The following is a 24,734-nucleotide window of genomic DNA, read 5'->3' on the forward strand; positions in this document are numbered from 1 at the left end:
AAGAGAAAATGAAAAGGTTGTCCAGATTATGTTATGTAAACATATTAATATAAAGGCTGCAGGTGCTAAGTGGTCAGATTAGAGTGTGAATTAGAAGTATATTAGCTTCTTTGTGTGGAAACAGATCTGTGCGGAGGATTAGCCTAGTGAGCTGCGGCGCCGGTCAGTCTGTCATCAAGTTGAAAATACATGGACTTGGGGCCAGCGCTGTGGCGCAGTAGGTTGAAACTCTCGCCTGAAGCACCAGCATCCCATATGGGTGCCAGTTCTAGTCCCACATGCTCCACTTCCAGTCCAGCTCTCTGCTATGGCCTGGGAAAGCAGTAGAAGATGGCCCAAGTGCTTGGGCCACTGCACCCATGTGAGAGACCCGGAGGAAGCTCCTGGCTCCTGGCTTCAGATCAGCTCAGCTCTGGCCATTGCAGCCATCTGGGGAGTGGACCAGCAGATGGAAGACCTCTCTCTCTCTCTCTCTGCCTCTCTCTGTAACTCTGACTTTCAAATAAATGAAATAAACCTTTAAAAAAAGAAGAAAGAAAATACATGGACTTAGCCAGTGGTTTAAGCCACTTGTGATTTACTAAACAAATAAGAAAAACTTAAGGCCCCATGTTGGAAAGCTGTAGGAAGCATACAAATATTAGAATGTCCTTAGGCTGTTAAATTAAAACCCAAAAGTAAGAAAGCTGAGCACACCATGATCCATCAACACAGTGGAAGGCTAGTAACTCTTATTTAAACGTCAGGTATATTTGGTATGGAGATCTAAATATGAAAGAAATAGGAGTTAGGAGCCATACAGAAGTGTGGCAAGGCCCTCGCCTGAAGGGTCACAGTGTGTTCACATGTATTTATATTTGCAAAAAATACAGGATTTCAGAAAGCTCATGCAAAATGCATGTTATGAAAAAACTATGCATAGGTTTCAAAATATTTTTTTTTTTTTGACAGGCAGAGTGGACAGTGAGAGAGAGAGACAGAGAGAAAGGTCTTCCTTTGCCGTTGGTTCACCCTCCAATGGCCACCGCGGTAGCGCGCTGCGGCCGGCGCACCGCGCTGTTCCGATGGCAGGAGCCAGGTGCTTATCCTGGTCTCCCATGGGGTGCAGAGCCCAAACACTTGGGCCATCCTCCACTGCACTCCCTGGCCACAGCAGAGAGCTAGCCTGGAAGAGGGGCAACCGGGACAGGATCGGTGCCCCGACCGGGACTAGAACCCGGTGTGCCAGCGCCGCAAGGCGGAGGATTAGCCTGTTGAGCCACGGCGCCGGCAGGGTTTCAAAATTTTATGCACCACATACACTTATCCTTTAATTCCATTTTCCCACAGACTTTGAAATATCATATATTCAGAGCCTATAATACAGCTTATACTGATAGAGTTTGGTTCTCTTTTTTCTGTAAAATTGATAACACAAAATATAGCTAGCTCTACACTAATTAGTCTGAACAAGTACTTAAGCCACTGGCTTGGGACACATGCATCCCACGTAGGAGTGCCTGGGATCAAGTCCCATCTCCATTTCTGATCAGGCGTCCGCTCCTGCACACCCTGGGGCAGCAGATGATAGCCCAAGTACTTGGGACCTTGCTACCCATATGGGAAATGAGATGAAGTTCCTGGTTCCAGGCTTCAGCCCGGCCCAGGCCTGGCCAATTCAGGCATCTCCATGTCCTGCTCCACCCCCAATGACCCTGCTTTTCAAAATAAAAATAAATAAATAAACAAAATCTCTACCAACTACCATATGTATACAGCATATTTATAGCATGTGTAACTCCTATAGGTAGCTCTTCAGCCTGGCGTCCGAAGAGGACTTAGGTAAAGCATCAGTATCCACACCAGTCAAGCTTGGAAGGATACAGGTCTCTTGCCTTTGCAGTGGACCATGACTTACAAATTTATAAAACATGTTCCCTTTTCTGTGATACAAAAGCATGTATCTAAGGGCTACAGGAGCAGCTAGAGAATCCCCTGTCTCATTCTCGGAAGAGGACGTAGAATTAGTTCTGGAAGTGTAATAGTGTGGCCCTTTATTGACACTGGAGATAGTGCTGAGGCCATCCTCTGTTCCTCTCCTTTCTCACTTTGGTGAACTTGAGAGAAGCAGGCAAAACAGGGCTCTGCTATAACAAAGGCAACTAAGGAATGGAGTCACTTAGCCGGAAGCAGAATCCTCAAGCTGGAAGCGATGGAGACGACGTGCTCATTCCTGTGTTTTACAAATGAGAAAGCAGTCTCCGGGCAGTTGTAGCTTTGGGTTTAGCTGGTAGTCAGGTGGAGGTAAGGATTTTGCTGACTCCCAATTCCATGTACATCTCTGAGTCACTTGAAGATCGCTGGTGCTCTCACAGGGTATTCTTGTTCCGGTGTTTCTTATACCTGCATTTATAACTTAGTGCTCATAAATTTATGGTTCATTACTACTCATTTACTTCATCTTAACCTCTACCTCTACTGATGCAACTCTTTCTTTTTTTTTTTGTTTCCCTTATTCCTAGTGTGTTTGGGATGGGACCGTCAGTGCTGTTCCCAGCACTGTCTTCTTCATTCTTTAGGACTAATCTTAAGAGGCAGCAGACAGCTATGCCAAAAGGTGTTTTGTCTTTTGCGATCTGTACCCTTTGCTCATCACACTTGCATTGGTTGGCTTCTGGCTACTAACAGGAATGGTGGACTGCTGTGAGTTGTCCTACTGGTCTGTCTGATTTTCACAGTTCACGTTGAGAGTATTTGGTGACAATACAGTGAGATCTATAGTTTAAAGAGAGTTTTTGTTTGGTGTTTTGTTCTTTCTTTTTTTTAAAACTAGATTAAAGATTTGAAGAGGTGGGCTTTTTTGGTTTTGATTTTTTTTTTTTTTTTTTTTTTGCCTTACTATAAATGCAGAAGGGTCCAAACCTTAGGCACAACCAGATAAAAAGTAGGGGCAAGAGGGCTCCTCAGAGGAGCACATTTTATAACTCATAGTGTTGGGGGCCAGATGTTGACTGCTTTCTGATCCTAGTCCTTAGAACAACCCAGACATCTCACTTCCTTCACAAGAGAGTCTAAAATTGTCCTCTTCTCTCCTCCTGCCTCTCACCACTGTTCTTTTAACTTAAAGGATAGATGTGCTTTTTCCTTTCTGATGCCCTTTCCTCTTTAAACAGCATGATTGTGCTGCTAGCTGGATTTTCTGTACAGCTCTGCCCAGTGCTCCTAAGAGAGGAAGTAGGAAAACACAGATATTGACCAAAAAAAAAAAAAAAAACTGAAGTAGCAAGCGCAGCCAGAAACAAATCACTAACCAGGAATAAAGCCATAAAAGAGAGCTGCAATGTGCTGTTATTCACCTCACTTTTTGCCCTAGGGAACCCCCCAACCTTAGATAAGATCTCACACACATACAAAGTAGAGCACTTAAATAATTCTTCAAAATAATAATGATAATTCTAAATAATGCTTCAACTAATAAATGAGGAAGTCCTACTTTTCTTAAATCTTGTATTTTAAGGTCATAGACTTTAAAAATCTAAATTATATAAATAACCATCTCAATACTCCACGTCATGCATGGTACTTTTTGCTCTTAGAGATAAGACTGGAATTGTCCTGGAGGCCTAATTTGCATCACCTGCTTGATATCCTGTGCAGCTGCACGCACCAGCTGCACTGCTCACGCACTGACTTATGACTTACCGAGATTGGTGCAAAGCCCAGCGGGTTTTCTACATAGATGGCACCCCGAGGGGAGGTGGCGGGTGGCAGCAGCTTTCTTTGTAACTTTCAGAGGCTGTAGGAAAAGCCCATTTGACTGGTTTCCTATAGGTCTTTGTCATTGATAACTTCTTGCCATGAATCGTTAGCATATTTGCATGCCTCGCATTTGTGGCATTTGGTCCATGGGTCGCACATGGATGCCAAAGGACAGTGTCGTCTTCAGCGCTAACGAGCGTTCTCTTCTCTGCCCCAACAGAACCTGGGAAACAGTGAAGCGTACAACCAAGAAGGCACAGTCCGCCGATGGTACGAGCCACAGCCGCCTTCGCAGAGGAAGCTAGCACATGTGATTGTGGGGGGGGGGGTATTTCATGTGGCTATCTCCAGTTACCTTTTACCTTTAAATCTGTTTGCGTTTGCAGTGCTGTGTAACTCAATTACGATTTCCTTATAAGTACTCCAGGCTTCTGTTATCGAAGCTCAGGAGCGTGTGAGGGAAGAAGTACTAGTAGTTGAGGCCAGTCGCCCGCGGAGCCTGCCAGACTCCTGGCTCTAGGAGGCTGCCCAGGCGGCGCTGCCAGCTGACCCCAGGTGCTAGCTAGCGGCAGAGGGCAGCCTCAGGAGCACACCTGCGGGTGTCCCCGGGCCATTAAAAAAAAAAAAAAAAAAAAAAAACTAGTAGTTAAGGCCAAGCGTGAACGAATACAGGGTACAGCCCCATACTATTAGATATGTTGGGACTCCTGGAGATCCTTGCTGTTCATGTACTCTGTACAGGAGACCCAGGTGAGGGCCTTCGGTTGGGAAAATCACTTGGCGCACCTTTCTGTCACTGGCCACGTGCTTTAGCATTTGTTGAGGACATGGAATTGGAATTTATTCAATTCACTTTCCCTTCCCTCTCTGACCGCAGAGACCCCAGAAACAGTCCTGAAAAATCAGCGCTGGTCCAGGGGAGGTTGAGCCATAGCTCCTTCTTGTTTTCCCCTTTTCCTTTTGCATTTGGTGTTGGTCTCTGTTTTTCCTGGAAGCGAACCGAATGCCTCCTCTGCAGCTGCCATTCTTAACTGCTGGAGGAAGGTTTAGTAGGGGCTGAGTACTGCTCCCGGGTGGTTTGTGTCTGCCAGAACCCAGTGGGGTTTTTTGTTTTGTTTTGATTAAGGCCAAGTAACTTGGGAGAAAAAGGTCTTTTACCCTAAAACAGTTAAGTCAGTCTAGTTAGTATATGCCGCAAAGAATGCAACCCATTTATTGCTGAGAGGAAAGCTAAGGGCACATAGAACACTTTCCCATCACCAGCGAGCTAGCTGCTGCATGGTGAGAAATAATTCCATGCAGAGATCAGTGTAGACTGAAAACTGTGTGTCCTAGGCCTAGTGAGAAGTGTTTGGTTTGAGTTTTATGAAATTGTGACAACTAAAAGAAAATCTAGATGACATAGAAGTGTGATTATTTTTTTCTTTACATTTTAAAATGAGAATAGCTTGCAAAGTTAACTGCCAATGTTGTAGATTAAGTTTAACTTGTTATTGCTAGTAGCAAGTACAGGTTAGATTTTGGATGCAGAGTTTCCCAAGATTGAGGATTTTAGTTAGATTGTTCTAAACCAGTTGCTGGCATTGTGACATTTTGTGAAGCATGTTCCTTGGTTTCCTTTCCTGCTGACAGGTGTAGCGGTCATCCCGGTGCTGCAAAGAACTCTTCACTATGAGTGTATAGTTCTGGTGAAACAGTTCCGGCCGCCAATGGGAGGCTACTGTCTCGAGTTCCCAGCAGGTGAGAAACCAGACACCAGATGGCTTCTCCTGGGACGACTGGCCTGAGCCTGCAGAAGAGCCCGAGAATGGAAGTGCTTAGGCCCTCCACCACCTTTTTGTCTATCCATGTGGTTCTAAGTGCGGCCATACCATTCCTATTTTGAGGCTTCTGCAAGGCACTAGCCATACTCCAGGGATCCGTGAACCCATGAAGGCAATGCCAGGCATAGTGGAACAGCTCACCTCCCCCCTCCCCACCATGGCCCATCCTCCCTCTACAGCACTCTCACTAGACCCCCTGAATAATTACTTGTCCCCACATTAACTTCTCTCTTCTGTCTCAACCAACCTCCCCTGACAAGAAGTTGACAGTAATGTTAGACTGTAACTCCAAAATCCGTGAACGGACAAGTACCTTAATGGGTCATATGTAAGCAGACCAAGGATGTTGTCTTCATTTCAGCTAGAACAGTTTTTTTCATTTGCACAGTAATTAGAACCATCCAGAATTTAATGCTCTGTGTTATTATGACTCTATGGGATTATTCCCATCTGAAGAGATTGAATCTCATTTATTTGTTCTTAGAGGTATCAGTAGTAACATACAGTTAGCAACTGTTTTCTTTCTCACTTACCATTTTCCTAAAGAAATGTTAGAATATTTAAAGTACCTGAATACATTTTTGTATTCGTTCTTGGGGGCAAAAATCCGAGTCACTCCTTCCCTCCTCCCACTTGAACTCCTCACAAGGGTCCTGGAAGCCTTCCCTCGGCTCCTGCCTGGCATTCCACCAGCAGGCCTCGATATTCTCCCTCGAGGGGAGAAGGCGGCATGGATAAAACTGTCACCACACTGGGTGTAAGCCAGCAGACAGTTCTGAGCAGCTTCCTGTGCTGCAGTCACCCAGCCAGCTCAAAAACCTAGGCAGTTGGCCACCACTTGTCACTTCATAAATTTTGCCCACTTTGTACAAAACGGCTTGAGACAGTGAAGAAAAATACGTAGGGGAACAGTGCTTCAACCTGCCCTGAGTTTTACTCCTTTTTTTTTTTTTTTGTAAGATTGATTGATTTATTTGAGAGGCAGAGTTACAGAAAGAGAGAGGGAGGGAGACAGAAAGAGAGGTCTTCCAGCCACTGGTTCACTCCCCAATTGGCGGCAATGGCCGGAGCTGCGCCGATCCGAAGCCAGGAGCCAGGAGCTTCTTCCAGGTCTCCCACGCATGTGCAGGGGCCCAAGCACTTGGGCCATCTTCCACTGCCGGATTGGAAGAGGAGCAGCTGGAACGTGAACTGGCATGGTATGCTGGCGCCGCAGGCAGAGCCTTTACCTATTACACCATAGCACTGGCCCCAAGTTTTAGTCTTTTACCTCTTTTTCTCCCTATATAAGTTCCAAACCACAGTCGGTTTTTATATGTAAGAGCACTTGTGATGGAGCTCGGCCGCACCCGTGTTAGAAGAGGGAGACACTCAGGGCGGATGGGGTCCCCTGTGCCATCTCACAAATGGTTTGGACCTGCAGGTCTCATAGACGACGGTGAAAGCCCAGAAGCAGCTGCGCTCCGGGAGCTGGAGGAGGAGACGGGCTACAAAGGTGACATTGCTGAGTGCTCTCCAGGTTTGTCATCCCACTTCACAGGTGTGCGCTTCGGGGACCAACATTGAACAGGGAACTCATTCCTCTGGGTGCTGATTTGTTGGGTATTCCCTGTGGTCACATCTCAGATGGCTTTTATTTTTCTAATTCACCAAAAAAGATCAGGAATTGGAGTTGGTCACCATCTCTTAAGTCTGTCTTCCCTTCCCATGAGAACAAGTTGGGGGAAGAAGGACCCGAAGTTGGGGAGTTAGGAAACTAAGTTGCCTTTCGGAGTTCCCCACACCCTAAGCCATACCTTGCCCGTGTGCCACATTCTTCCCTCGAAGATGTTTTTTCTTGCCGTGTTGGAAGGATTTTATGACTGGTCAGTCCCAGCTCATCCCTCAGACTTGCAGGCCAGCCCTGGGCAGAGAGGAGTATGGAGTTCACACTCGTGCGTGCTCTGTGGTCCTACAGCACCTACTCACTGACCCTGGGACTGCTCCTCCCACATCCGTTCCTTGGGGACTGTGCATCGGGAGCTCCACTTTCTTCCTAAAGCATTTCAGCAGTGACACAGATGACAGAAGGGACCGAGGCATCTGGGTGGTTTAAGGTGAGCTGCCGCTTCTCTCCACAGCTGTATGTATGGATCCAGGCTTGTCCAACTGCACCACCCACATAGTGACAGTAACCATTAATGGAGATGACGCCGAGAACGTCAGACCGAAGCCGAAGCCAGGTAAGTGTTTGGTGGCCTCATTGAAGGTGGTTGCATCTTCTTAAATATCTTTTCACTTACAACACACTAGTTGGATCTTTAAACGAACACTTGAGAACTGCGAGACAGACAAGGCATTCTCATCCACTGAGTCACTCCCCGCAAATACCCACAATGGCTGGAGCGGGACTGGGCCGAAGCCGGGAGCCCAGAACTCACTGACAGTCTCCCACATGGATGACAGGAACCCACCGCCTGGACCGTGACCGCTGCCTTCCAGCGTCTGCAGCAGCAGGAGGCGGAGTGAGGAGCAGAGCTGGGTGTCAAACCCAGGCACTCTGATATGTGACGCAGACATCCTAATGCGAGTCTTGACCACTAGGCCAGATGCTGCCCTTAGTGTTAGTTTTAATTTGGTGAAAGAATCCTAGTCTCATACATATTTCGTCAGGACTCTTGTCTGTTCCCCTCTGGTGTATTTTAACTTCTCTTCTACAACTTCAGTCATCCTTATGCCTCATTGATCTTTCTATAAATGGTATCATTTCACACCATTTCTGCATGAAGGTTACTTCTGCTTAATAATAAGAGCTGCAGATCTAAATAGAAAGAAAATGGAAACTTCATAACCACCCTGTTTTGGTGGCTATTGTAAGTGGTATACATAGGCAACTGTGAAGGCAAAGCAGCTTATTAACTGTTCCTAATTGAGTTCCGTATCAAGAGAACCTGGAAATCCCTTGCTCTATAATGCCGCTTGGCGAGTTTGGCTTCCAAAGCTATAATGCCTCTATCAGTTTCATAACCTCTCCCACAACCTCAGGGAATGAGCAGACTCATATGTAGAGTATTTTTAAATTTCTTAGCCTCTTGAATTGTTTGTATCTGTGTTGCAGTATCTCATTGCTGCTCTGTCTTAAAATGCCGAATTTCTACACCAGAAATATATTGCACGTGTACATACAATAAACTGGAGGACCGCTTGGCGGTTCCTCAAAGTTAAATACAGAATTATTATATGACCCACCATTTCCACTCCACGTATGTACCCAAAAGAATTGAAAGCAGGGACTCAGGCACTTAAATACCCATGTTCGTAGCAGCATCACTCAGAGTAGCCCAAGGTGGAAGCTGCCCAAGCATCTGTCAGCAGATGAATGGATAAACATAATGGGATGCGTTCACACAATGGAACATTATTCAGCCATGAAATAATGAAACACACTGATCCATGCTACAACATGGATGAACTCTGCAAACACTGGTCGATGGGAAATAAGCCAGACACAAAAGAGCAAATGCTGGGAGAGTCTGCTTAGGTGAGGTCCTCACGGTAGGCCAGTTCACAGACAGACAGTAGAGCAGAGGCTTCCAGGGACTGGGGGTTATGTTCAGTGGGTACCAAGTTTCTGTTAGAGATGGCGAGTGCTGCTGATTGCACAACACTGTGAATGTCATTTAGTGCCACTGAGTTGTGGTTAAAATGGAGTTTGAGCAGTTAAGGCACTGGCAGCCAGGGCTGGTATTGTGGTGTAGCAGGTGAAGCCACCACTTGGGACGCCTGCATCCCGTATCAGAGTGCCTGCCGGCAAGTCCTGTCACTGCTTCCAGCTCAGCTCATGTGCCTGGGAGGCAGTGATGGTCCCTGCCACCCCCAGGCATTCTGGCAGTGAGCCAATGGATGGAAGATCTCTTTTTCTCCCCTCCCCCCTCTCCTCTCCTTGCGTGTACACATCTCTGTCACTCTGCTTTTCAAATAAATATTTTTTAAAAAAAATAAAAAATGTCTGTATCCCATGTTAGAGTGCATGTATTCAGTACCCACTGCCAGCTGCTGACTCCAGCATCCGGGGAGGTGGCACTGATGGTGCGGATAATGGAGTCAACCCATGTGGGAAACGTCGATAGACTGCCAGCTCCCAGCTTCAGCTCCGGTTCAGGTCTAGCCGTTCCGGGCATTTGTGATGTGACCGACCAGTGGGAGCTCTGGCACTCACACGGCTCACTCGCTCTCTCTCTCTCTCTCTGTCTCTCTGCCTCTTAAATAAATAGTGCAATTTTAAATGATTAAAATGGTGACTTGTTATTTGTATTTCACCACATGTACGGATACAGACATCTGTAAATACGTGTGGTGTGAATATGCTTTACATTTTGCTATTATACATTTCATCTGGGGAACAGTAATAGCTTTGTGCTGTTGGGTTTTGCTTCATCATGATATAAGTGAGGTTAAAGAGTCCAATTTCCGCTAAATCCTTGGAGCCTTGTTGCTTTGTCTTGCTTGAGGGACTGCCGCCGAATTGCCACTCCAGGCCTTGCTGAAACACTGCCCTGTGTTTGTTTGCAGGAGAAGGAGGTACGTGATTCAACTGGCAGGGCCCGACCACGTGCGAGCCTTAGTGTGGCCTGGTGGCTTCAGACACTTTGGGTTGCTCGGGTAGGTTCTTGCCTTTAGCTTCATTTTCACCGGAACTTTGTTTGTTTAGAATTTGTGGAAGTCATTTCTTTACCAAAGAACGACCTGCTCAAGAGACTCGATGGTAAGCATCCTGAACATTGCTACCCCCATTTGGTGTGTTTTCCCCCGTCCATCCCCAGGACCTTGGGGGCTTACATCCAACTGCATTTGTCTCCTCTGTGTCTCAGGGAAGCCCAGGACCTAGACTGCTGTAAAACTGCAGTGGGCCAGGGCTAGTGTTCCTTCCCCGGGGTAGGTCTGAAAGGATGAGCAAGACATTCTGTGTCACAGGACAGCTTTAGCTGGGGCCTTTTTTCTCCTTCAGTACAATCAAGAATCTATTCCCGCTCGTGAGCCAAAACCATCCTGAACTTTAATGCATCGTAACCTTGAGGGCAAAGGTGGGAGTAGCTGTCTTTTTAGCCTTTCCTCAAACATACAAGTATACTGAATGGTTCATTGCAGCGTGTGCAAGCAGAAGGAGAATCCGACAACATCTTCCAATATCGGAGCCATCTAGAGTATACTACCTGTGATGGGCTGATATAACAGCCCGCACCAACTGGCTGTGTGACCCTTGGTCGAATCACTGGTCATAGTTACGTCGTGTAACTCTTGGCCAGCCCATCCTGTAGGGGTTTTATAGACAGAGGGCTATGTGGAGAGCTGCCCTTTGATGCAGCTCCAGCAGGAGGCGCTGTGGATGAAGATACAGCACGGGCCCTGCCCCAGAGCTGCCCTGTGCCGGCTGCTCATTCCTAAGGAGCAAGGTGCTTCTCATAATCGGAATATTTTAGTGGTTTTAAGTATTTTGGGAAACCGATTACTTCATGTTTCTGCTGGTTTAAAGTAATTATTCCACAAATGAACCTGGAGGGTTATTTGACCAGAACCTCAGGCGCGCAGTCCCTCCCTTCTTTCCAGGAGTGAATGCCGGTGGTATTCAGTTTCACTTGGGAGGCAGAGGTTGGATCTCCGATGTGTGTGTTTGAGGGGTCACGTGACACTTTCCAAAGCCGCTATGGCTTCCCCTGTTCAGAGGGCCCTCGTTCCAGCCTTCACCTTTGTAGCAAGCTACACCTAAGGTAAAACCCACCCGAAGACATCAAGGCCAGTGTTAGAAACCACCATGGCAGAGAGATGTGCTCGTTGACAAGGCACACTTCCAGAGAATGCCAGGCCCCGGGGCGGGCTGCCCGACAAGCTCCCCTGAGCCCCAGGCCCTGCGCACCTCGATTCGTCATGAGTCAGCCTCTCTAAGCTTCCATCTCACCTCTGAGGAAGCAGGAGTAAAACTAAATGCAATAACGTAGGCAAAGCACGAGGCCCACAAGTGCTGCATGTTCTATGCCATGTGTTTTTGCTGTGTTCCTTAGGAGAGTATCCTATCTACACATGTCCTCCCTTCTACCTAACTGAACTTCCAGACTGGTGTTAGAAAAGGGATGGGAGGTGGGACAGGGTGGAGGGGGAAGGAGGAATAGAGCGAGAGAACGGAGGAAGGTGGGGGCAGATCAAGGGACTGGCTTGCCTAGCTTCAACAGGACCAAAATCAAGTCATCAAATCATTTCCTCCCAAGTGACACCGGAGGAGCTGGCAGGCTGGTCGCTCACGGTCAGGTTGCTAGCCTGAGTAGCGTTCAGCCCTTCCCGAGAGCACCTGCCACACGCAGAGGAGTAGGGCGCAGGCCTGGCCTCGCCTGCAAGCGCAATGTCTCTGGGCTCGGAAAGCAAGGGGCAGATTTGCCCAGTCTGATAGCCTCCCGTCTGAGCGAAGCACAAGTTCTCATTGAAGTGTGTGGGAAGGAGTCTGAGACCATGGTCTTGGTAGGATACGTCCAGTCCCGCTCACTGCATCCCTGTGCAGTCAGCCCCATGGTCTCGGGGTCTGCACGCCCACCTGAGCCCCAAATGCAGTACAGCTGGGTCTGTGAACGTGCGGCTTTGCTGTGTTCACGCAGAATCCCGACCCCAGTATCCTGGGCCCACACTGAGAAGGTGATCCTGTACATCCTTGAAGGCAAAAAATGCTAGCAGCAGCCTGTAGCATAGAGCGGTTGCTCCGTAACTTGACTAACTGGTGTTCCTCTTCTATTGCCTGCGTTACCTAAGTTGTATTCTTTGCTTCCCATAGCCCTGATAGCCGAAGAACATCTCACAGTGGATGCCAGGGTCTATTCCTATGCTCTGGCACTGAAACACGCAAACACGAAGCCATTTGAAGTGCCCTTCCTCAAATTTTAAGGCCAAAGAGGACACTGGCCACGTCTTTGTAAACGAGACCACCAGGCCTTCTTCACTGAGACTTTGTATTCAACTTAATTGACTGTAGATTTGAACTTAGTTTTTTCATAAAATAAAAGCAGCACAGAGTGCATATGGTGGTGATACGGTACTGTGATTACAAGTAGGCTATAACCTTACTTGAAATGTGTTAAACTCCAGCTAATATGAATGAACAAGAACACACACAGAGATGTTTATTCCTTTTTTTTTTTTTTTTAAGCTCAACTGTTAACTTTTCTAATCCAGGGGATAAGGATATTTCTAAAGAACAGACTTGAGTTCCAATTAGGCCAACTAGTCCCACAGTCAACCTTATGCTTGGTATGAAATAACTATGACTTTGTGTTTAAAATGAAGTCTTAGAAGAGAGACATGCTACTCGAGTTAGTACACAGGGCAGAAGAGGATGTAAAATCAAGAAAGAAGGACATTCACAACCAGCACCCATGAATTACTGAAGCTGAACCAGCCGTTAGGGCACAGGCACTGGCTGACTCCATTCCCCATACCAAGGCTAGGTGAAACTCAGGACCACTCCCACAAGGGGATATGTGATCACCTGACTCCTATCCTCAAAAAATACTTGACATTTCTAAAACAGATCCACAGTTGACATGGTCTGAGGCACTGTTATCTTGATGTTTAACCAGGAGTGTATTCAGAAGGGTTGGTCAGCACTTGAAACACAATACAAACTACTTTTCAAAGGATAAATACAGGGATTTCTTCTAGCTCATGCCATACCTGAAGCCCATCCCCCAAAACTCAACAAGTATAGACCATTTTCTTAGTTACTCCTGTCAGCTCTTTCCAGGCAAGTCTTAGGGTGATTCTCCCTGACCAGCACTAAGTCATGTTTCCAGCTTGGAGCTAAGCCAGGCCCCTCGGACCATGTAAAAGTGGTTCTCCAGATGAAACCAGAGTACTAGTGCCAAAATGCTGCAGTATGGTTCATGTTGCCAGGTTTGCTGTCCCAGCTTACCAAGAGCTAGACTTCCTAAACAAGCATGGAAAGCATTATGGAACTATCTAAGTTTATACATCAAGTCTATTTTCTGCTTAAATGTTGTAGAAGTTAAGATCCATCTACCTGCTGTAATAGTAGCCTGTTCATTTGTTAGAGTCCTGATTTTTTTTTAAAGATTTATTTTATTTATTTGAAAGAGTTACAAAGAAAGAGAGAGAGGTCTTTCATCTGCTGGTTCATTACCCAATTAGCCACAATAGCCGGAGCTGTGCCAATCCGAAGCCAGGAGCTTCCTCCAGGTCTTCCTTTTTTTTTTTTTTTTTCTTTTTTATTTTTGACAGGCAGAGTGGACAGTGAGAGAGAGAGACAGAGAGAAAGGTCTTCATTTTCCATTGGTTCACCCTCCAATGGCCGCTGCGCTGTGGCTGGCGCACTGCGCTGATCCGAAGCCAGGAGCCAGGTGCTTCCTCCTGGTCTCCCATGTGGGTGCAGGGCCCAAGCACTTGGGCCATCCTCCACTGCACTACCGGGCCATAGCAGAGAGCTGAACAGGAAGAGGAGCGACTGGGACAGAATCTGGCCCCCCGACTGGGACTAGAACCCAGGGTGCCGGTGCTGCAGGTGGAGGATTAGCCTATTTAGCTGAGGCGCCAGCCCCTCCAGGTCTTCCCACGCAGGTGCAGGGGCCCAAGGACTTGGGCCATCTTCTACAGCTTCCCTAGGCCATAGCAGAGAGCTGGATCGGAAGTGGAGCAGCCAGGACTCGAACCGCCACCCATATGGGATGTTGGCACTGCAGGCGGCAGCTTTAATCTGCTACGCCACAGCACCGGCCCCAGGGTCCTGGGTATCATGATGCTCCAGAGAGCTTAATCCTTTTCCTTTAACCCACAAGGACACACCCTATAATTTGCCACGTCAAAATCCAAAAGAAAAAACAAAAACCGAGACAAGGCACACTTAGACCCCAGCACAGACCACTCCTCACACACACACACACACACAGGTCTTCCCAAGCCGCTTCTGATGGGAAGGACCAGCTCTTCATGGCGATGGAGGAATGAGATCTAAACCCCTACCTGTCCATTCTGTCTGCTGTTCTCCCCATTTTCTTCAAGAGGCAGCTGAATCCTAGCACGTATCCCTAAAGCCCTTGCTGTATCTGTTACCATCGCAGGCTATGCTGTGGGGATGACATGTCTGAGAACTGGCAGTCTGCATGTTTTGACTGGCTAGCACTGTTTATCTGCCCACATTTTAAAACACCAGGTTTCTTATGTCATATTGCGACAACACTGGGTCTGTACTCCTGTGGTGACAGTGGTCGTGGGCACCTTGGAGATGCTGGCTTTTGTTGCCGTTCTGCCTGCCTTTGTCTCATCTGTCTTGGCCCTGGAATTACCTGGCTTGGTAACCCTAAGCTTAAGACATACTTGCTACACATACAGAAAGAGCAAACCATAACGGAAAACTACTTCTGAAAATATCTTTTCAAAATTAAGTTTGATCTGGAAATTGAAGCACATACTTTGAAAAAAGAAATACTGACAGAGAGCTTTGCAGTTTCAAACAGCGACTGAGAAACTTCTGAGACCACTGTCTTCCTGTCCTTTTCCAAATACTAGTCACATAAGTGAGCACCTTTAAATTGGCCAGTGTGCCTCAACAGTTGAGGATTAAACATCACTATGTAATCACATGTGGCCTCTTTCAACAGGCAAATCACCATGGGCACTGTAGGAATACAGTGAACCCATACAAGTAATCTCAGAAAACACAGTATCAGATTTCTTTATTTTTCCAACACAGCCGAAACAGTTTTATTAAATAAAAGTTTATTGTCTACTGTTTACACTCATGTTGCTGCTGTAAACACAACAACATACATAAATTCCTAGCATGAATTACTTATTGTTCACCCCCACTGAGCTACAGACACTGCTTGAGAATTAAATCTTTGCCTCAGGGATTTAAAAAAAGAAAGAAAAAACCGAGTTGGGCATACTGTCCGAAAGGGCATTCTCAAGTGACTGGCTGGAGTTAGAAGGCATAGCCAATACAGTCCAACAGCACCACGTATGCTGTCACGGGAGGAAAGGGGGAAGAGGGGCGGGAAGAGTGACTGGAAGCAGCTGGCTCTAGTGACAGAAGTGACTCATCTTGAGTTTTGCCCGTGGCTGCTTTGGAAAGGGACCAATAAGAGGGAGGGCCTGGGGAGGGAGGGCCGGGAGCATGGATACTATGAGTTAAAAAAGTATAAAAAGTAATTATCTAAAATATAGACTAGATACAAGTGTTCCAGAACTCATTAAATAAGCTCAAAAGTATTGGAAAGTGGCAATCTGAACTAGATTCATTTTTAAACAAGTGTGCGTGGGGGGATAGTGTTGTGAACATTGTGTGCAAAACGAATCCACGCCACCGCCTCCCTGTGGTGACTGAACACAGCAAGGCAGTCACACTGCTCTCCCGCAGCACAGGCGACACTGGATGGACACTTCTTAATGGAGAATGTAAACTTCAGTTTTAAGGCAGCTGGTACTAACGCTGCACACAGGCTTAGCTCGGTGCCCATTTTGGAAATGGGACAGGTAGCACTTGAAAACAAGAAACCATGAAGGAAGAGAAGGGGGACTGGCGTTCTTTGACAAAAACAATGTGTCAAAATATTTTCCCTTTCACACACACAAAAAGAAATATTTGGAACACTTAAAAAAACAAAGCACCCATCCCACCAACTTCAGCCTGTTCCTTAACAAATATTTCAAAATACTGATAAATAATAGTGACTGCAAGCAGAATTCCAGTGCCCGATCCGATGGCCCCGAGGAAGTCCGCTAACACCGACAGGGCACCGATGCACAGACCACCGAACGCAGCTGCCGTGGGGATGTACCTGGAAGACAGACACCCCTGGTCAGCAGCGGATGGAAACCAGCACACAAGTGGCGAGGGGTCGAAGCTTTCCCATCAGTGGCTCTCTAAAAGGCCTAACTGAACTAGTGACGTGGGACAGTCTGCCATGGAAGGGGCTACACATGACAGAAGACGACGTTCATGAAAATCCCGTCATTAACCTTAACGTAAGTCCCAAGTTTTCAATTCTGTAAATATTTCAACATTTTACTGTACTGTACAGTAGTAAAATGTAAGTGGTAAGTTGATTGCTAAATTTAAAGGTTTTCTTTTTGAAAGAGCAACACAGATCTTCCAACTACTGGTTTACCTCCCAAATGACCACAAGTCACGTCTAGACCAGGCTGAAGCCTTCTGGTTTCCCAAGGCCCAGGTTCTCGGGCCATCTTCTGCTGCCTTCCCAGGTGTGTTAGCAGGGAGCTGGATCAGAAGCAGAGCAGCAGGACTGGGACTGGCACTCTGAGATGCCAGCCCAGCCGTGCCACCACACTGGCCCCTCAATTTAAAGTTTAATGTGTCCTATATATACGATGATGGGACATAATAGGTTAAGGCAATTATTTTGACTCAATTTTGAGAAACCAGTAAATGGCCAAGAAAGGCAATGCATGATTCTTAAGGCAAAATATTTTTAAATGAGTAACCCATGGTTCCCTCTTGTGGAAGGAAGAGTAAACTTCAAAATGCTTTCTAAGTATTAACAAACACACGCTAACAAGGTTTTGATGATCCTCTTCAACAGTAAGTCAACCTTGGCTGCACATCAGAATTACCTGGAAAACTTAAATATGGAGTTTCATTCAAAAAAGCCTAGGGAGATGGTGGATGAAACAGGAGTGGCAGAATGACAGGCACTACTGGAGCTGGAGGCTCGCTGGGCTACCCTCTGCAGTCTAGGTTCTAAATAAACACAAGGCTCACATAAAACCACACAGGAGCGGCTCAACAAACGGTGCTGGGCCAACTGGATGCCCACATGCAACAGAAGGTACCTGGATCCCTATCTCACATCAAACACAAAAGTTAAAGCAGACACTAAATGTGAGAGCCAGAACCCACAGAAGAAAACAGGAGTAAACATTTTGTAACCTTGTGTTTGGCAATGCTTAATTCAACGCCAAAAGCAGCACAAGGCAACAAAGGGAAAATTAGGCTTCAACGAAATGAAAAGCTGTGTGTCAGACAGAGCACGCTATCGGGAAAAGGGGAAGGGGACCAGTTTTGGCCGCAGAGGTGAAGCCACTGTTCAGGATGCTCACATCCCTCAGCGGGTAACCTCCACTTCCAAGGAATGGGTGCTTAGCATAGCATCCCATAGCAGAGTGGACCTCCACCTCCAATCCAGCTTCCTGCTCGTGTGCACTCGAGAGGCAGCAGGTGATGGCTTGAATGCATGGGTCCCTGCCACCCACGTGGGAGACCTGGATGGCACTCCTGGCTCCTGGCTTCAGCCTGGCCTCACCCTGGCTATTGTGGGCATTTGGGGAGTAAAACAGTGGACTGCAGATCTCTCTCTCTGCCTCTGTGCCTTTCAAATTAAAAAAAATTTAAATATATATATATATATGTATATGTATATATATGGCCAATATATACATGAAAAGATGCTGAACATCAATAGTCTTCACAGAAAGGCAAATCAAAACCACAATGGGCACCAGCACTGTGGCATAGTGGGTAAAGCCACTGCCTGCAGCGCAGGCATCCCATATGGGCACCAGTTCAAATCCTGGCTGCTCCACTTCCAATCCAGCTTTCTGCTATGGCCAGGCAAAGCAGAAGATGGCCCAAGTGCTTGGGCCCCTGCACCCCCATGGGAGACCCGGAAGAAGCTCCTGGCTCCTGGCTTTGGATCAGCACAGCTCCGGCCGTTGCAGCCATCTGGGGAGTGAACCATCGGATGGAAGACCTTTCTTTCTCTCTCTCTCTCTCTCTCTGTGTGTGTGTGTGTAATCTGACTTTTTTTTTTTTTTTTTTTGATAGGCAGAGTGGATAGTGAGAGAGAGAGAGAGAGAGAGAGAGAGAAAGGTCTTCCTTTTTGCCATTGGTTCACCCTCCAATGGCTGCTGCGGCCGGCGCATCTCGCTGATCCGAAGCCAGGAGCCAGGTGCTTCTCCTGGTCTCCCATGCAGGTGCAGGGCCCAAGCACTTGGGCCATCCTCCACTGCCTTCCCGGGCCATAGCAGAGAGCTGGCCTGGAAGAGGGGCAACCGGGATAGAATCCGGTGCCCTGACCGTGACTAGAACCCAGTGTGCCGGCGCCGCAAGGCGGAGGATTAGCCTATTAAGCCACAGCGCCGGCCCTGACTTTCAAATAAATTAAAAACAACAACAACACAGATACCACTTCACACCCCTTAGAACTGAAACCAAAAAGTAGCACCAGTGAGGCCAGGCAGTCGCTGCAGCCTTGCACATTGCCAGCGGGAATGTAGAGGGTGCAGCCACTCCGGAAAGTATTTAGCAGCTCCTCCACATGCTAAGCACAGCATCGTGATATGACCCAAGAACTGTACTCCACACACGGCCGGAACAGCATTATTCATAACAGCCAAGGAGCAGAAGCAAAAATTTCCATCAATTGATGAATAACATGGCAAACCTGTACAAGGGAATGAGTAAAGAGGACTAAAGTACTAACACCCACTACAAAACGGATAAACCGTGAAGGCACACAAAGTGCAAGAAGCCACCCAGAGAAAAGACCATGTGTACGACTCTGTAGCGCCCAGCAGGGGCAGGCCCACAGAGCTCACAGTGGCCGTGTGGCTTAGGCAGCAAAGCTTAGGCTTAGCACTGGCATTTCTGAGTGATGAAGAAAATTTTTTTTGTTTTAAAGATTTATTTATTTTAAATGAAAGGCAGAAATGGAGAAGGAGAGACAGTGAGATCACCCATCCGCTGGTTTACTCCCCAAATGGCAGCAATGACCAGGGCTAGACTAAGCCAAAGCCAGGAGCCAGGAGCTTCTTCTGGATTTCCTATGTGGATTCAGGGGCCCAACCACTTGTGCCATCTTCCACTGCTTTCCCAGGCCATAGGCAGGGAGCTGGATCGGAAGAGGAGCAGCCAGGACACGAACTGGCGCCCATATGGGATGCCAGCACTGTAGGCAGTGGCTTATCCTGCTACGCCACAGCACAGGCTTGATGAAAATGTTTTTAAAACCAGATCAGGGGCCGGCGCTGTGGCTCAGTAGGCTAATCCTCCGCCTTGCGGCGCCGGCACACCAGGTTCTAGTCCCGGTTGGGGCACCGATCCTGTCCCGGTTGCCCCTCTTCCAGGCCAGCTCTCTGCTGTGGCCAGGGAGTGCAGTGGAGGATGGCCCAAGTTCTTGGGCCCTGCACCCCATGGGAGACCAGGATAAGTACCTGGCTCCTGCTATCGGATCGGCGTGGTGCGCCGGCCGCAGTGCGCCAGCCGCGGTGGCCATTAGAGGGTGAACCAATGGCAAAAAGGAAGACCTTTCTCTCTGTCTCCCTCTACTGTCCACTCTGCCTGTCAAAAATTTAAAAAAAAAAAAAAAAAAAAGGCCGGCACCGTGGCTTAACAGGCTAATCCTCCGCCTTGTGGCACTGGCACACCGGATTCTATCCCGGTTGCCCCTCTTCCAGGCCAGCTCTCTGCTATGGCCTGGGAAGGCAGTGAAGGATGACCCAAGTGCTTGGGCCCTGCACCCGCATGGGAGACCAGGAAAAAGCACCTGGCTCCTGGCTTTGGATCAGCATGATGCGCTGGCTGCAGCGGCCACTGGAGGGTGAACCAGCAGCAAAAAGGAAGACCTTTCTCTCTGTCTCTCTCTCTCTCACTATCCACTCTGCCTGTCAAAAAAAATAAAAAAATAAAAAAATAAAAAACAGATCAGAAGGATTTGGTGGCTCTGAATATATTTTAAAAACCAATAACTACACACTTCAAATGAGTGCACTGCATGGTGTATGAATTACATCTCAAAGCTTTACCAAAGACCAAAAACCTGAGGCTTAAAACTCATCCAAGCCCGATCACCATTCCAGTGGTGGGAGGTCAGTCCTTTGTAGAAGCTCCCTGGTGATTTCACATGCACAGAACTACCTACAGTCCAACCCTGGACAGAACAGTGAGGGGAACAGGGCTGCAGTTAATAATTTACATGTCAGTTTTGCCATGCAGAACAATTACATTCTGGGGGACACCAGGTCTACTGTGTGGAGTACAAGAAAAATGCTTTCAATATGAATCAGAACAGAGTTATGACATTTAGTGATAAATCAAAGACGGAAACAAACACAGACACTGACAAAGGGGTGATCTCATGACCTTACCTATTAAGTTCATGGACCATAGAGGTATCTCTGTGACCCCTCATTACCATTTGCTGTTCTTTTAGCTGTTTAGCTACCTGCAAAAAAAGAAAAATCACCTTTGACAATCAAATTCTTACCATTTCGATGCTCAGCATCTACTGGGTTCTGTGTGAAGTACTCTCTGCACACGCAGGCATACAAGCACCCTGAAGGTGGCAGTGTCACGTTAACCCGGTTATACCCAAAGAAACCGGGGCCTCAGTGCTGTGCAGCTGGTTGTCACCCAGACACCAAGCCAGTGTTCCTCAGCACTGCTGTCGTCGTCACCTCCCTATAGAGAAAGTAAAAACTAAGAAATGTGACTTGTAGGGTAGGGTTGAGTTGCGGAGGGTAACAAACCATGGCAATCACTGAGAATTTCTTACCTCCCAGGAACTAGTTTTTGGCCTCTTGGGGATGACACAGACTCATTAAGAATGTACAAATTAAACCAACTTTTTTTTTTTTTTTTTTTTTTGACAGGCAGAGTGGACAGTGAGAGAGAGAGACAGAGAGAAAGGTCTTCCTTTTGCCGTTGGTTCACCCTCCAATGGCCGCTGCGGCTGGCGCGCTGCGGCCGGCGCACCACACCAATCCGATGGCAGGAGCCAGGTGCTATCCTGGTCTCCCATGGGGTGCAGGACCCAAGCACTTGGGCCATCCTCCACTGCACTCCCTGGCCACAGCAGAGAGCTGGCCTGGAAGAGGGGCAACCGGGACAGAATCCGGTGCCCCGACCGGGACTAGATTCTGGTGTGCTGGCGCCGCTAGGCGGAGGATTAGCCTATTGAGCCGTGGCGCCGGCCAAATTAAACCAACTTTAAGTCACAAAAGAGTGTATATTTTGACACCAAAAAATTATGAATTTTTTTTCCAAAAAAAATACGTTATCATTTTCAAATAAAACAAATACTCACATCTTTGGCTGAGGAGCCGGATACCTCTATCCACGTCTTAGAAAAGAATGCACAGGATCCCAACATGAAGATGATGTAAACGACAACATGGACAGGATCCTCAAATATGGCACCCATGGACTCAGGAGGAGATAAATAGTAACAAAGGCCTCCAACAGGGTAGGAACGAGCAGGGCCTCCCCCACTGACGTCCTATAGAGCCAGAAGAAAAAGAGCAAATGATCAGCCTTCTCACTTCTTATCACTGGAAATTCCTCAAACACTGTGACAGTGTTTTAAGTCCAAAACAACTACAGTCTGCTTCTATATAACTCAAGGAGTTACTGTTTTCATCTAATTCTTTCACTCCATCGAAATCATGACATTGTATATATGTTAACAGAAAAGCAATTTTTTACAAAAAATCTACAAAATCTTCCTTCTCTTCATAAAGGTAGGACTGTGATGACATTTACAATGAAACTAATTATATTTAGAACCTGGATTTTCTGAACTGACTACCCAATGTATTATATTAAAATCCTCAAGCATGACTCTGCTATTTGTACGTATTAAGAATGCAATACAGGGCCAGTGCTGTGGCATAGTTAGGTTAAGTCTCTGCCTGTGGTGCCTGCATCTTGTATGGGTGCTAGTTCAAGTCCCATCTGCTCCACTTTGGATCTAGTTCCTTGCTAACGTGCCTGGGAAAGCAGTGGAGAATGGCCCAAGTGTTTCGGCCCCTGCACCCATGTGAAATACCCAAAAGAAGCTTCTGGTTCTGGATCGGCCCAGCTCCAGCTGTTGTGGACATTTGAGGAGTAAACCAGCAGATGGAAGATCTCTCAATCTGTCTCTCCCCCCACTCTCTGTAACTCTGCCTTTCAAATTAAAAAAAAAAAAAAAAAATTGCAATCCAAATACTGACAAACACTTAGCAGTTCACTGCCTAAACTTTATATGGTTTGCATATTATTAAAAAGAAAAGTGTTTTAACAAATATTTGTAACAATGGGACTTCTGTCCATACAAGCACTTGAGAATTTTTCCAGTAACAGAAACAGAATAGCCTATCTTTGTTCCTATTAAATAAAAAATTTAGGGTTCACACCGGGAAAGCAATTTTGGGCTAGAATGTCTATGATTTTCAAATAAGTTTCTACTATGCCCCTAGAATCAATAATCCCGGATCTAAAGCACTGGTTATAGACACATTCAGTTTTCCAATAATAATTCTGCCATTTAAAAGAATCTTGGGCGGGGCCGGCATTGTAGTGCAGTGGGTTAAGCTGCCATTTACAACATCCACACGGGAGCACAGGTCTGAGTCCTCGCTCCTGTTTCTTATTCAGCTCCCTGCTAATGTAACAGTGGAACATGGTCCAAGTACTTGGGATGCTGCCACCCACATGGTACACCGGGGGCACTGTGACCATTTGGGGAGTGAAGCAGCAGACTGAAGCTCTGTCTCAGCATTGTTACTGTGCCTTTCAAATACATAAATAAATCTTTTTTTAAAAAAAAGTCTTAGTTAAGAAGCCACCTGACATGCCTGTATCACTTATCAGTGTGCCTGGATCCAAGTCCCAGCTCTGCTTCCTGATTTCCGCTTCCTGCTGATGTGCAGCCTGGGCGGCAGCAGGTGATGGTTTAAATTCTTGGATCTCTGCTAGCCACACAGGAGACTAAGATGGAGTTACCTGGTTTCTGGCTATGGCCTGGCCCAGCCCTACTTGTTGCAGGCATTTGGGGAGTGAACCACTGGATGAAAGATCCTTCTCTTTGTCTCTCATTCAGTCTAAAGATATATAAAAATAAGATATATAAAAATAAATTTTTATTTAAAAAATAATAAAAATCTGGAGCAGGAATTGTGGTAGCAGGTTAAGCCACTGCCTGGAGCACTGGCATCCCCATCCCATACCAAGGTGCCTGGTTTGAGCCCCACATACTCCATACTTCTGATCCAGTTTTTTGCTAATGTTCCGGGGAGGCAGCGGATGGTGGCCCAACTGCTTAGCTTCCTGCCACCCACGTGGGAGAGCACATGGAGCTCCTGACTCCTGGCTTTGGCCTGGCCTATCCCTGGCTGCTGCAGCCATTTGGGCAGTGAACCACTGGAGGGAAGACCTCCTCTCACACCCTATGTGTCTTTCTCCCTCTCTCTAACTCTTTCAAATAAATGTTTTTTAAAAACCACAGTGAAAATCACAACCCAGTTTATACAGAATCAACTACTCAGTGTGTTTCTAACTATCAACACAGCAGTAACTGCTAGACTATGAGCTAGTGAAGGGAGGGACAGCATCCTTCTTAGTCTGTTCTTTATCAGCTAGTTACAATGGCTACAGGGAATCAAATTTCTTTCCAATAAATTGAAAGGAGTGGTATGGATAAAGAGAATTCTATTTCCTTCAACTAACATTCAGGAGTTACAGTTTTGTTCTGTTAAGCTTTAAAGTTTTTTTTAAAATGACCCTTAGTAGGCCAGCGCTGCAGCTCAACAGGCTAATCCTCTGCCTTGCGGCGCCGGCACACCAGGTTCTAGTCCCGGTCGGGGCGCCGGATTCTATCCCGGTTGCCCCTCTTCCAGGCCAGCTCTCTGCTATGGCCCGGGAAGGCAGTGGAGGATGGCCCAAGTGTTTGGGCCCTGCACCCCATGGGAGACCAGGAGAAGCACCTGGCTCCTGGCTTCGGATCAGCGAGATGCGCCGGCCGCAGCGGCCATTGGAGGGTGAACCAACGGCAAAAAGGAAGACCTTTCTCTCTGTCTCTCTTTCTCTCTATCCACTCTGCCTGTCAAAAAAAAAAGAAAAAAAAAAAGAGAAAAAAAAAATGACCTTTAGTAAAATCAGAGAGATGAGTTACTAAGATTTATAAGAAACAGATAATATATTAAGATAAATGCATAGAATAAGCACTATAGTTCAATAGTAATGATTATATATGAAAAATACTGTTCTTTGGTAGAATGCAATAATTCTTTCATTCCAAGAAGGAAAAATACCCCTTTGTTAGATGATAGCATTTAAACCAATTAAACTTCACTCTAGTAAGTCACACTTGGGTAACAGCACGGCTGGATGGCTCTGGAGTGATGATAGAGAGTATCCACAAAGGG

At 46.8% G+C, this 24,734-nt stretch overlaps 2 protein-coding genes across 4 annotated transcripts in view; one reads left to right on the plus strand and one right to left on the minus strand.

Moving 5' to 3' along the window:
- Positions 1-12,691, plus strand: part of NUDT5 (nudix hydrolase 5) — a 29,960-nt gene extending 17,269 nt beyond the window's left edge. The window contains exons 4-10 of one of the 2 annotated variants that reach the window (XM_062210902.1): positions 3,959-4,008; positions 5,371-5,478; positions 6,985-7,080; positions 7,682-7,783; positions 10,113-10,121; positions 10,252-10,305; positions 12,358-12,691. In XM_062210902.1, coding sequence (XP_062066886.1) covers positions 3,959-4,008; positions 5,371-5,478; positions 6,985-7,080; positions 7,682-7,783; positions 10,113-10,121; positions 10,252-10,305; positions 12,358-12,467 — 529 coding nt within the window. In that variant the 3' untranslated portion in view covers positions 12,468-12,691. Of the gene's footprint in view, positions 1-3,958; positions 4,009-5,370; positions 5,479-6,984; positions 7,081-7,681; positions 7,784-8,006; positions 8,287-10,112; positions 10,122-10,251; positions 10,306-12,357 lie in introns of those variants that run through there. The other variant, XM_062210901.1, reaches the window with a different exon arrangement.
- A 2,573-nt stretch (positions 12,692-15,264) lies between these two features.
- Positions 15,265-24,734, minus strand: part of SEC61A2 (SEC61 translocon subunit alpha 2) — a 38,337-nt gene continuing 28,867 nt past the window's right edge. The window contains exons 10-12 of one of the 2 annotated variants that reach the window (XM_062210903.1): positions 21,635-21,826; positions 20,697-20,773; positions 15,265-16,372 (exon numbers count right to left, since the gene is read on the minus strand). In XM_062210903.1, the coding sequence (XP_062066887.1) occupies positions 16,186-16,372; positions 20,697-20,773; positions 21,635-21,826 (456 nt within the window). In that variant the 3' untranslated portion in view covers positions 15,265-16,185. Of the gene's footprint in view, positions 16,373-20,696; positions 20,774-20,815; positions 21,010-21,634; positions 21,827-24,734 lie in introns of both variants that reach the window. The other variant, XR_009867936.1, reaches the window with a different exon arrangement.

This window comes from Lepus europaeus, chromosome 14 (genome assembly GCF_033115175.1).
Source record: "Lepus europaeus isolate LE1 chromosome 14, mLepTim1.pri, whole genome shotgun sequence".
Lineage (NCBI taxonomy): Eukaryota > Metazoa > Chordata > Mammalia > Lagomorpha > Leporidae > Lepus > Lepus europaeus.